At 42.4% G+C, this 13,284-nt stretch overlaps 2 protein-coding genes across 2 annotated transcripts in view; both read left to right on the plus strand.

Annotated features, from left to right (window-relative positions):
• trmt1l (tRNA methyltransferase 1-like) overlaps window positions 1–930 on the plus strand; it is a 28,010-nt gene extending 27,080 nt beyond the window's left edge. Inside the window, exon 14 of the mRNA XM_039811513.1 lies at window positions 407–930. Within this exon, the coding sequence (XP_039667447.1) occupies window positions 407–596 (190 nt within the window). The 3' untranslated portion in view covers window positions 597–930. The remainder of the gene's footprint in view (window positions 1–406) is intronic.
• Window positions 931–2,351: 1,421 nt separating this feature from the next.
• The window catches only part of niban1a (niban apoptosis regulator 1a), a 69,497-nt gene continuing 58,564 nt past the window's right edge, over window positions 2,352–13,284 (plus strand). The window contains exon 1 of the mRNA XM_039812507.1: window positions 2,352–2,597. Within this exon, the coding sequence (XP_039668441.1) occupies window positions 2,543–2,597 (55 nt within the window). The 5' untranslated portion in view covers window positions 2,352–2,542. The remainder of the gene's footprint in view (window positions 2,598–13,284) is intronic.

Raw genomic sequence — 13,284 nt, forward strand, 5'->3', positions numbered from 1 at the left:
TTATTTCACTTTTTTGTTAAGTACATAATTCCATATGTGTTCATTCATAGTTTTGATGCCTTCAGTGAGAATCTACAATGTAAATAGTCCTGAAAATAAAAAGGAAACTCATTGAATGAGAAGGTGTGTCCAAACTTTTGGCCTGTACTGTATATAATCGGCAATTATAAATGCCGATACGATAGTTTGGAAAATGCCGATATATCGGTCGGGCTCTACCAAACACGTTGTTGGTTTGAGGCTAAACTTGAAATGTATAGACGATAAGAAAGACATTAAGTAACACCAGACTGAAGCAGTAACATTTTAGAGAAATACGAAAGTGTTTTAACTTTGAATACAAGACACATAGCCGCAGAACCATTGATGCTGATTATCATTTTCTCATTTCATTTCTGTGCAAAAGGTTGAACAAGTTTCTTCAGTACCTGACGGAGGCCGGCTTCAGGGTGAGTCGGACTCACTTCGACCCGACGGGCGTTCGAACCGACGCCACGCTGGAGCAGTTTAAGTCTGTCCTCACCAAGTACAGCGTCCCCACGTACACCAACGCCAACGCCGCGCAGAGCAGCGCGAGCGCCGAGACGACCCAGTGAGAGAAACGAGAGCAGAAAATCATTCACACGAAATCATCCGCTCATCTGGTTTCTACTGTTTCTGTGTCACCTGAACAAAGTTCTGACTGCACTGATGTCTGATGCTTTAACTAGAACTAAGTAGAAACTCTTTAATCAAACCAAAACTGGTGAGGATTGCCTTTTGCTAAAACCGCACACCAAACTGATCCTGCAGCACGGATGATGTTTCTCTATTTATTTCAGATTTCTCTTTTTATTTCATTACTTGCTGATTTATTGTCTTTTTTTCTGTTTGCTCATCCTGTCTTCTAAAAACATATTAAAAATCGGTCTGCGAAGCCTGAATATCTCAGTGGATGTCCTGTAATTCTTCATCAAGTCTGTGTCTCTGAGAGACCCAAACGGACGATCAAGAGATCCACACACGGACGCCAAGTATCGATCGTTTATAAGTTGAAAGGGCTTACCTAGCCACGAGAGTTTGAAGACAAAGCCAAAATATCGGAAATACTGGAGAGGATAGAACAACACACAGTCATTCTGCTAAATAAAACATCACATTCATTATTCATCTTATTTATTATTATTATTATTTTCACTTTAAACTAAAAAAAAATTCCACTGCTGGTTGCATGGTAGCAGAGTTTTGGATAGTCATGAAAACATTAATTGGTCATGTGACAAAGGCTGGGGAAATTGGCAGAACAGGGCCACATTCATTGGGGGCAAACATATTTCGATAAATTATATTTTGTTTTGATTGTATACTTGTCCAAGAATATTGAGATTGAGATGTGGAAATGCGTTCTCTTCTTCCATAATAGACCTTTTCCACGTCAGACATGTTGACATGTCATAGTAGGAAAAGCACAGGTGTATTCAAAACCATTACTGATGGCTGCATTCCACTTAGGAGAGGTCCTGGTATTAAACCATTAATGATGGCTGCATTCCACTTAGGAGAGGCCCTGGTATTAAACCATTACTGATGGCTGCATTCCACTTAGGAGAGGCCCTGGTATTAAACCATTACTGATGGCTGCATTCCACTTAGGAGAGGTCCTGGTATTAAACCATTACTGATGGCTGCATTCCACTTAGGAGAGGTCCTGGTATTAAACCATTACTGATGGCTGCATTCCACTTAGGAGAGGTCCTGGTATTAAACCATTACTGATGGCTGCATTCCACTTAGGAGAGGTCCTGGTATTAAACCATTACTGATGGCTGCATTCCACTTAGGAGAGGTCCTGGTATTAAACCATTACTGATGGCTGCATTCCACTTAGGAGAGGTCCTGGTATTAAACCATTACTGATGGCTGCATTCCACTTAGGAGAGACCCTGGTATTAAACCATTAATGATGGCTGCATTCCACTTAGGAGAGGTCCTGGTATTAAACCATTACTGATGGCTGCATTCCACTTAGGAGAGGCCCTGGTATTAAACCATTAATGATGGCTGCATTCCACTTAGGAGAGACCCTGGTATTAAACCATTACTGATGGCTGCATTCCACTTAGGAGAGGTCCTGGTATTAAACCATTACTGATGGCTGCATTCCACTTAGCAGAGACCCTGGTATTAAACCATTACTGATGGCTGCATTCCACTTAGGAGAGGTCCTGGTATTGTGCATGTTGACTCACTGAAATATCTTACTGGGTCACTTGATGGAACTGAGCCATCGTTAAGGTTATCAGTCTCAGCTGTGCTTTTCCTACTACGACAAGTCAACATGTCTGCTGTGGAAAAGGTCCATCATCAGGGTAAAAAAGTGAGCTGGCTTTTCTGGCTGCACGTCACTGAGTGAGAAGAGGAGGGCGTGTCCCTCCCTCCCTCCTCCCTCCCTCTCCCTCTCTCTCCTCCTCCCTCTCAGCTGTAGATCGATGTGACTGTATGTTTGTACCTGAGGACTGAACCGTTCACCTGTGGATCCTCTCCCGGCAGCAGCAGCAGCACCATGGGGAACTCCGCGTCCAGTCTGCTGGATGAAACCAAATCCAACTCCATCAAAGGTAAGACAAAATAAATTAAAATACATTTCTCACACAAAACATTCACGTTCTGGGAGTGACGCGGCAGCGGCGACGCAGCGCGCACCGCGCTCTTTCCCCCGCGACTCTTTTAACGCAAACCGGGCTCGACTCTGTCCCTATTTCTGGAGGAAACTTCCACTGTAGCTCGGTGTTGCCGGGGACGTTAAACGTCAGGCTGTTTGTGATGAGTAGACGTCGGTAGACCAGTCGTAGAAGCGCGGTCATTTCTGCGCACGTCGGAGTAAACGTGCGTGGTGTCCAGCTGCTTCCTTCCCTGCATGGTTCCTGGGAATAAATCTTCGTCTTATTCAAATGTTTGCCTTGACTTGGACGTATCTCTCTCTCTCTCTCTCTCTCTCTCTCTCTCTCTCTCTCTCTCTCTCTCTCTCTCTCCACTCAGCGGAGAGTTTTCTTCTGGAGAACAAACAGCTGATTAATTCCACCTGATCATGTTTCCAGAGATGTGCGTGTGTCCGTTAGAACCTGTCCGTCTAGTTTCTCTTTTATCTCGTAGCCTATATCTTTCCACAGAAATCTTCTCCATTAGACATGAATCCTCCTTCCTCCAGGCAGCCTGTCTGACACAAGGGCGTAGGTTTTGTTTTAACATGGGGGGGGGGGTCTGGTTGGGGGGTGGGGGGGTGTTAGGGTGTCCTCCCCCAGAAAACTTTGAGTGTCAATCAAATACTTAATTTCTTGCGTTCTGGTGCCTTTTTCCGCAGCAATTTCTGACAGAAATGGTTTTTATTCATGCTATAGTAGGTTGTGTGTGTGTGTGTGTGTGTGTGTGTGTGTGTGTGTGTGTGTGTGTGTGTGTGTGTGTGTGTGTGTGTGTGTGTGTGTGTGTGTGTGTGTGTGTTGTTGATGTGTCCTAATGTGTGTCTATGCACTTTCACCTGTGTCTACTGTGTATGATACGTTTTTCTCATGCCATCAACCTGAAAAATCAAATAAAAGAAAAGAAAAAAGTGGCAAAAATGTTGGAAAAACTAAAATAAATAAATAAAAACACAGAAAAATATAGACAAAACATCGGGAAGAACTGACAAAAAATGGAAATAAGCTTCAAAACCAGCAGAGAAACGTGACAAAAAATGTTGAAAAAAGTGACAAAAACATTGGGAAAAGCAACGTAGTGTTGAAAAAGTTGACCATTAGTGTCGGGGGAAAAAAAGAGTTTTCATTTTAAATTTCGACCCAGAAAAAGAGAAAACGTTGCACGGTCGACAGGAAGACATTAACATTGGTAACTGACTAATCAAATATGCTGCCATAATCCAGAATAATGTGTTTGTCTTCATTGAAAGTGGGTGTTTTATTCGAATTTATAGCATTTGAAGAAAATTTAATAAAAGAACGTTAAAGAAAAGTGGCAAAAATGTCGCAAAAACTGAAATAAATCGACAAAACAAAGGAAAAAGTGACAAAAAATGTTGAAATAAGTGACAAAAACATTGGGAAAAGCAACACTAGTGTTGAAAAAGAAAAACGTTGCACCGTTGACAGGAAGACATTAACATTGGTTATTGACTAATCAAATATGCTGCCATAATCCAGAATAACGTGTTTGTCTTTATCGCTATAGTAGTGTCTCTGTGTGTGTGTGTGCTTAATGTGTTGTTGATGTGAGTCTACTGTGTATGATTCTTGTGTTTTTCTCATGCCACCAAGCTGCCAGTAGTCCTGATCTGGAATAGAGGTTGTGTCATTATAATGGTCTATGCCTTTATGTCTTTCATGTTGTATGTGTATTTGTTGTGTTGCTGTAGTGCATCTATGGTTTTAAGCCATCGACCTGCTATAGGGACTGCAGATGGAAATTAGCCCGTATGGCTAAAATCTGGCATATTTACATGTCGGACTCTGTACTCATGTTGATTAATAAAATAATATTAAATAAAAATAAAATAATAAATAAATAGAAATAAAATCTAAATTATTCACCTCCTGTATATTGTTCAAAATGTTCTGCGTAGTCCAAACATCGCACGTGCTTCAGGACGTTTTCTTCAGGAATCTCCGACGTTTAAATCTTTATAAAAGACAAACAGAAATCACAAGAAATCATATCTTTGTTTATTCACGCTCCTCTTGTGTTTCTTTAACCCCCAAAGTACATCTACTCCTGTACTGTACTGTAGTACAACTGTTGAGCTACTTGTACTTTACTTGAGTCTTTTCTTTTCATTCAGAGAAAAATATTGTACATTTTACTCCATTCCTCTGTTACAGCTTTAGTTACTAGTTACTTTAGTTACTCCGCTACATTCATCTGTTCCAGCTTTAGTTACTAGTTACTTTAGTTACTCCGCTACATTCATCTGTTACAGCTTTAGTTACTAGTTACTTTAGTTACTCCGCTACATTCATCTGTTCCAGCTTTAGTTACTAGTTACTTTAGTTACTCCGCTACATTCATCTGTTACAGCTTTAGTTACTAGTTACTCCGCTACATCTGTTCCAGCTTTAGTTACTAGTTACTTTAGTTACTCCGCTACATTCATCTGTCCAGGATTAGTTACTAGTTACTTTAGTTACTAGTTACTTTAGTTACTCCACTACATTCATCTGTTCCAGCTTTAGTTACTAGTTACTTTAGTTACTCCGCTACATTCATCTGTTACAGCTTTAGTTACTAGTTACTTTAGTTACTCCGCTACATTCATCTGTTCCAGCTTTAGTTACTAGTTACTTTAGTTACTCCACTACATTCATCTGTTCCAGCTTTAGTTACTAGTTACTTTAGTTACTCCGCTACATTCATCTGTTCCAGCTTTAGTTACTAGTTACTTTAGTTACTCCGCTACATTCATCTGTTCCAGCTTTAGTTACTAGTTACTTTAGTTACTCCGCTACATTCATCTGTTCCAGCTTTAGTTACTAGTTACTTTAGTTACTAGTTACTTTAGTTACTCCACTACATTCATCTGTCCAGGATTAGTTACTAGTTACTTTAGTTACTAGTTACTTTAGTTACTCCGCTACATTCATCTGTTCCAGCTTTAGTTACTAGTTACTTTAGTTACTCCACTACATTCATCTGTCCAGCTTTAGTTACTAGTTACTTTAGTTACTCCACTACATTCATCTGTCCAGCTTTAGTTACTAGTTACTTTAGTTACTCCGCTACATTCATCTGTCCAGCTTTAGTTACTAGTTACTTTAGTTACTAGTTACTTTACACATTAAGATTTCTGCACACGAAAACCCATGTAGTTTATAAAATCTGATGTTTGATTATATTATTATTATTATTATTATTATTATTATTATTATTATTATTATTATAAAGGAAACTAGCCATACTACTTTTCAAAATAAAAGCTTGCTCGTGTTCGGTGTTTTGGGTGTGTTAAGTATGTACTAAATATGTAAGCATGTCCGTTCTATTCTAAGATGGTGCCATGGTAGTTCATGTGAAGGCTTTATGAAGTGTGTATTATTTTATTATGAAAGCCTGTTAATGTCCCCGTATGAAATTGGGCTGGTAAAGGGCCTACTGGTTGTCCCAGTCCGCCCCCTGTCTACTCCTATGGCCTGACAGAGAATAAACCCAGGAGAGGAGTTCATGCTGCTGATGTCAGTGTTTTACAGCTTTCAGGGCTGATCAGGTCACTCCTGCCTTTCCAGTCCCGCAGGGGAAAAGAAAAGGAAGATGGGTGAGAGAGAGAGAGAGAGAGAGAGAGTGCCGAGACCTTCCCCCTTTTGTCTTCTGTCTCCTCTTCCTGTTCTGGGTGTGTCTCTGGGTGGAGGTGTGGAGAGGACAAAAGGTGCTTCTGCTGTTTTTCCTTTTGTGTGAGAATGCCACGCAGAGTACAACAGGCAGGTGTTTTGTGCAGGGGTGCATGTGCCAAAATGAAGAGAGCCGAGTCAGAAGTGTGTGAGCAGAAAGTTTCTCTTTTTAAAGAAGTTGATGATGTTGCTGCTTTAATCTGTGATGACGACTCGGCGGGATGTTTGGTGACCAAATAACGATTATCTTCACTGTGGATTATTTTCTGGATGAGTTGTTTTGGTCTCTTAAAACGTCAGAAAATGGTGAAAAATGTGGATCAGTGGTTCCCAAAAAGCCCAAGGTGACGTCCTCAAATGTCCTGTTTTGTCCCCAACTCAAAGATATTCAGTTTCCTGTCCCAGAGGAGAGAAGACACTAGAACAATATTCACATTTAACAAAGCTGACATCAGAGAATTTAGACTTTACGTGCGGTGCCGATGTGTTACTGTTATCTAGGGCTGTGCTCGATTGAAGAACTTCTTAGTCGACTAACCCTCATTCTATTGTATCGACTAATCCATTAGTTGATTTAATCGACAGATCTGTAAATCTGAGTTTCTCTGCAAAGAGTCATGCACTTTAATTCTTGTGTTTACCAGAGATGAGCTCGTACGATTCTTGGAAATAAGTCATTCAGCATGAAAACGGCATCAGACATGACTAATGGACTAAAGAAATCTAAGTTGACTAAGACCAAAACCACCGATTAGTCGACTAATCCACTAAGAGGGAGCAGCCCTACTGGTTAACCCCCCCCACTCCCCACCCCTGAACACACACTCCCAAGAAAGTGAATGCAGGAGAAGAAGCTCTGGCTGTCTGTAAAATGTGGCTACCTAATACCATAGCTAGTGTATTTTTCAAAACAACATCTAACAGAAAACCCACAGCAGTGTGGAACGCTGACTGAGACAGCTGGGACCACCTCATATTTAATCGGCACTTAGAAAGGAATCATAAAATCTTAATTTGTTTTCTGTGGTGGTTTTTTTATGGTAATGGAGAATTTTAGGAGTGCCTATGTAGAGCTGGGCAATATATCAATGTTATATCGATATCGTGATATAAGACTAAGGGCTCTATCTTGCACCTGGCACAGCGCAAAGCCCGACGCAAGTGTCTTTGCTAGTTTAAGAGCGACCCAGTTGTCAGTTTCCCGTCCAGCGCCCGCGTCGTTTAAACAGCAAATGCACCTGCGCCCATCTGTGGCCCATGATCTTACAGGGAGGTGTGTTCAGGTGCATTCTGGGCGTGCTGGTCTTACAGGGAGGTGTGTTCAGGTGCATTCTGGGCGTGCTGGTCTTACAGGGAGGTGTGTTCAGGTGCATTCTGGGCATGCTGGTGTTACAGGGAGGTGTGTTCAGGTGCATTCTGGGCGTGCTGGTCTTACAGGGAGGTGTGTTCAGGTGCATTCTGGGCGTGCTGGTCTTACGGGGAGGTGTGTTCAGGTGCATTCTGGGCGTGCTGGTCTTACAGGGAGGTGCGTTCGGGGCGTGCTGGTCTCACAGGGAGGTGCGTTCAGGGCGTGCTGGTCTTACAGGGAGGTGCGTTCAGGTGCATTCTGGGCGTGCTGGTCTTACAGGGAGGTGCGTTCAGGTGCGTTCGGGGCGTGCTGGTCTCACAGGGAGGTGCGTTCAGGTGCATTCTGGGCGTGCTGGTCTTACAGGGAGGTGCGTTCTGGGCGTGCTGGTCTTACAGGGAGGTGCGTTCAGGTGCATTCTGGGCGTGCTGGTCTTACAGGGAGGTGCGTTCAGGTGCGTTCGGGGCGTGCTGGTCTCACAGGGAGGTGCGTTCTGGGCGTGCTGGTCTTACAGGGAGGTGCGTTCAGGTGCATTCTGGGCGTGCTGGTCTTACAGGGAGGTGCGTTCAGGTGCATTCTGGGCGTGCTGGTCTTACAGGGAGGTGTGTTCAGGTGCATTCTGGGCGTGCTGGTCTTACAGGGAGGTGCGTTCAGGTGCATTCTGGGCGTGCTGGTCTTACAGGGAGGTGTGTTCAGGTGCATTCTGGGCGTGCTGGTCTTACAGGGAGGTGCGTTCGGGGCGTGCTGGTCTCACAGGGAGGTGCGTTCAGGTGCATTCTGGGCGTGCTGGTCTTACAGGGAGGTGCGTTCAGGTGCATTCTGGGCGTGCTGGTCTTACAGGGAGGTGCGTTCAGGTGCATTCTGGGCGTGCTGGTCTTACAAGGAGGTGTGGTCAGGTGCATTCTGGGCGTATCGCTATCTTGAGGCAGCGGGAAGTGATCGCACCATTAACCAACAAAGACCTGGTCTAAAGTCAATAACGCAGCATTTCATTGTTATTTTAGGAAATTAGTGAAATGCTCCTAGGCTCGTGCACAGCTAGGACACACTATGCTTGTTACACACACAGGGACGCACACATGATGAGTCCAGCAGCCAGGTGCGGCGGGGGTCGCGGCCATTCTGGCTTCTCGGGCCACTTTCACAGCGGACGGGGTCAATGCTCGGGACAAACCGCGCGGTTGTCCACTAACGAACCAAAAGGTGAAAGGGTTCGAGGGAGCTGAGAACAGGTGAAACAAAAGACCACAAAGACACACAATGATTTTTAAAATGCAGAATAATCTGGTGTCCTTTTTTAGATATGATTGTACTGAAGATCGACCGCGAAAACGGCGACTAGCGATTTTATTTTCATCGTCCCACTCCTCTCCGTCTGAGTAAATGATGTTGAGGAGTAGCATCACTGCACCATGGACGAAGAAGAATTTCTGGACAGGGCTGCAACTGTGGATTATTATTATTTTCTGGATTGATGGATGACTTTTTTTGGTCTAAAATGGTGAAGAATGTGGATCAGTGTTTCCCCAAAAAGCCCAAGATGTCCTCAAATGTCTTATTTTGTCCCCAATCAAAGATATTCAGTTTCCTGTCCCAGAGGAGAAAAGACACTAGAACAATATTCACATTTAACAAGCTGGAGTCAGAGAATTTTAACTTGTTTTTTTCCTAGGAGGAGGAAGAAGGATGGAGAGTGGAGGGAGAAGGACTAATTTGAATTAATAACTAAAACCATTTTGAATTAATAGGAACATTTATTTAGTCAGTCTTCAATCCACAAACTGATTCATCAGAAACTTTTCGTCTTCTTCTGAACTCTCTTTTAGCAAAAACACGGTCCGTCTCTGATTTACTTTCTGTATTAACTCTTGTCGACCAAGCACGTTTTGTTTATGTGGGTCAAAGTTTTAAATTAAAACTTTATCTTAACTTTCTTTAACTTATCTTATTTTAACTTTAATGTTTTTGTTGATTTGGGCTTTTTGGCGTTTTTGTTGTTGTTGTGTTTCCCCCCCACGTTTCTTTTAAGCTTTTTCTGACATTTCTGTCACTTTTTTCAATGTTCTTTTTTTATGCAATCTTTTTTCAAATCCTATAAAATTGAATTAAACACCCAAAATTCAATGAAAGTAGCGAACGGATCCTTTATTTTATTGGGAAGAGTGCTGTACGGAACCGTCCACGTTATTGTTTTTGGACAATTTGGTTGAAAGAAAACCCCCAAAAATGGGTCCGATTTGACCCGAGGATGACCGAAGGGTTAATGTGAGGAGAGAAGGAGGCAGATCCAGAATGTGATCCAAATGAAATCTGCAGCTCTTACTTTTAAACGCATGATAATGAGGTTGTGGAGGCAATATTTCACTAATTGCTCCAACATGTCGGGCTTCAGGGATTCTCGGGGGATTGTATTTTTTTTTCCACACTAAAATCTAACGGCCGCAGCAACAGCTTAACCTACAAAACAACATAGTCGATTCCTGTTCCTGCTGATAAACATGAACCATATTTATACACATATACTTAAGCATTTTATTTTCTTTTTTCTCTTTGCTGTCTATTTTTTAAATTTTTTTTAATTGCTTGTTCTGTGTGTTGTGTGTCTGACATGTATATGTCTAGTTGTATAGTATGTTACCATTTATTTCTGTAGCCTCTTGGCCAGGTCATGTTTGTAAATGAGAAGTTGTTCTCAAACAGTTTACCTGGGTAAATAAAGGTTAAATAAAAAATAAATAAAAACAGAGCCTGTCTGTGAGCCGAAGTTCGGTTGTGAGGCTTCCAACGTGTGGATCCCTGGTAAAGAAGTACATGAAACCCCTGCTATAGACGGGGTACTGTACAGTCACGATGGGTCTGAGCATCTTTTAACATCTGGCTGAGCGGTGACGGCCCTAACGGAGAAGCTGGACAGGGTTCAACATCTGCTCTGCTGCAGAGTTTCGGCATTACTCAACAGTTTGAACCGTTTCCTCTTAGACCTCCTTTGGCTCCTCTCATCATGACCACTCGAGACTTTTTCCTCGTCCGAAAAACACTCCCAGAGGTTGTTTTGTTCATGCAGCATATGACTCATATTTAGGTTTCTAGTGGCGGCGCCCTCTAGAGGTCTTAGTAGTTCTGACAGGAGCAAAGCAGGAAGTGAAGGCGAGGAAGTATAAGAGAGCCAAATGTCCTGGTAAGGAGGCAGGTAGGCGATTATTACGAATCCCACTATGGCCGCGCCAAGACCCGCCCTTCAGTAGCATTTATTGGCCAGGCGTCCATGAGAACGCAAGGTAACGTAACCCCATTGGTTCAGGTCCTGTCCCCTGACCAGTCGGCTATCCTAATGGTTTCGTAATTTTGCGGCAGGTAGGGGGGGGGGGATAGATGGGTCAAACAAACACAGGACTTTCACCCAGGTCCCGTTTGAAAAGAAAAGGAAACAGTTTTTTTACGTTCAGGGTCACGTGCGTGTAACCTTCAGGAAGTGAGGTAACTTCTGATTTGAACCCAAACCAACATATTTTTCATAACTTAACTAAGTATTTCCTGTCATCGCTAGGGGCGCTAGTTTATAAAAAGCTCCTGTGGGTCGCACTAAGGGTTGGGTACCGGAACCCGGTCCCACTATGGAACCGCTTCCTACGCAAACAGAAGGAATCGGACCGGATTAGAACGCAAATTTCGGCTCCTCATTTCAGTTCGTCTTAATGTGTCGATTAAAATATATTTTTCCCAGTCAGCGCTGCTACCGTCATTCGTTTGTTTGACGTTCATGTTCAGTTTACTAATAGTTTACTGTTCAATAGCCGTCCGCTAAATGTTAGCGTGCCGCTACGTTGTGGTTGTGTTTCCATTCTGTGGATTATACAGCGGGCGGGTTAAAAGAGTGAATAAAAACTAGGGCTGCACAATATATCAGTTTTTTTTACGCAATAGCAAGATAATGTAGGTCAATGGACGCCAACGGCGTGGAAAAACACACTAAAATGCAAGTATGCGTCTTTATAACACGCAAATACATACCATACGAATTGGCGTGTCCTACATACGCCATTTCAGGAGATCAGTCTGGATCTGGGCAGGATGACGCAGCTAAACTAGTGGTGTAATCAGCTCTGCCTTTCTGCTGCTTTCAGTATGCTGCCGAAATACAACAAATAGCTTGTTGAAGAAAAAAAAAAAAACTGAGAAGAAATTATTGAGAATTGAATATTTAACTGAACAAAACAAGGTTAAAAGTGCATTTTTTTGTTTTCTCTTTCAACTAACAAAAGAAATCCCTTTTGTGTCTTTGGCAAAGTAACAGGTCTTTGCGTTGTGTTTATTGCCCAAGTTGATATGGTGATGACGATAAGAAAAAGAATAAACTATTTTATGTGTGCAGCCCTGCTGGTGTTGTGGGTCCTTCCCTGGAATAAAACTGTGACCGTGTTTGCAAGTTCTCCCAAATGGCTCCAAAGGAAAAACTCTTCACTCGGTTTAGGATTACATCATCCGTTCAGACCGAAACTACGCCATCGTTGTGTGTGTGTGTGTTTGGGCCTGCAGTTCTGTGCGCTGTGTCACCCCAGCTGCCATTACACAACCCCTCAGATATTCTGTGAGAGACTGTGAGACACTTTTCCTCCTTTTTAAATCGGCTCGTCACAAAGAGAGGCTGCAGCTGCTGCTCTCTGCTGGAAACCCACCTGTTGATTCGGGGTCAGCCCTGTGTTCCCACATTTCTAAGAGTTTTCTTAAAATTAGGCCCTATGTTAGGGTTAGGGTTACATTCCATCTGTAGTCCATTGCTACTGGATAATAGGTTGGGTGTAATTGGCTACCAAATTGGGAGAAAGGGGGATACAATCTGATACAAATTTATGAAAAAGGAAATGTGGGAACATGGGGCTTAATTTTGGAAAATAAATCTTTAGAAATGTGGGAACAAAGGGCCTAATTTTGGAGAAAAGAAATCGTAGAAATGTGGGAACATAGGCACGCTCCTGTTGTTTCACTCCAACACAACGCTAATACAGTACAGGCCAAAAGTTTGGACACACCTTCTCATTCAATGCGTTTCCTTTTTATTTTCATGACTATTTACATTGTAGATTCTCACTGAAGGCATCAAAACTATGAATGAACACATATGGAATTATGTACTTAACAAAAAAGTGAAATAACTGAAAACATGTCTTATATTTTAGATTCTTCAAAGTAGCCACCCTTTGCTTTTTTATTAATAAGGGAACAAATTCCACTAATGAACCCTGACAAAGCACACCTGTGAAGGTAAAACCATTTCAGGTGACTACCTCATGAAGCTCATTGAGAGAACACCAAGGGTTTGCAGAGTTATCACAAAAAGCAAAGGGTGGCTACTTTGAAGAATCTAAAATATAAGACATGTTTTCAGTTATTTCACACTTTTTTGTGAAGGACATAATTCCATATGTGTTCATTCATAGTTTTGATGCCTTCAGTGAGAATCTACAATGTAAATAGTCATGAAAATAAAGAAACCCATTGAATGAGAAGGTGTGTCCAAACTTTTGGCCTGTACTGTACATCTGCTATCAAAGCAACTTTTCACCATGAAACCAGCGATGCTAATCTATG

The sequence above is a fragment of the Perca fluviatilis genome, chromosome 9 (genome assembly GCF_010015445.1).
Source record: "Perca fluviatilis chromosome 9, GENO_Pfluv_1.0, whole genome shotgun sequence".
NCBI classification, from domain to species: Eukaryota; Metazoa; Chordata; class Actinopteri; order Perciformes; family Percidae; genus Perca; species Perca fluviatilis.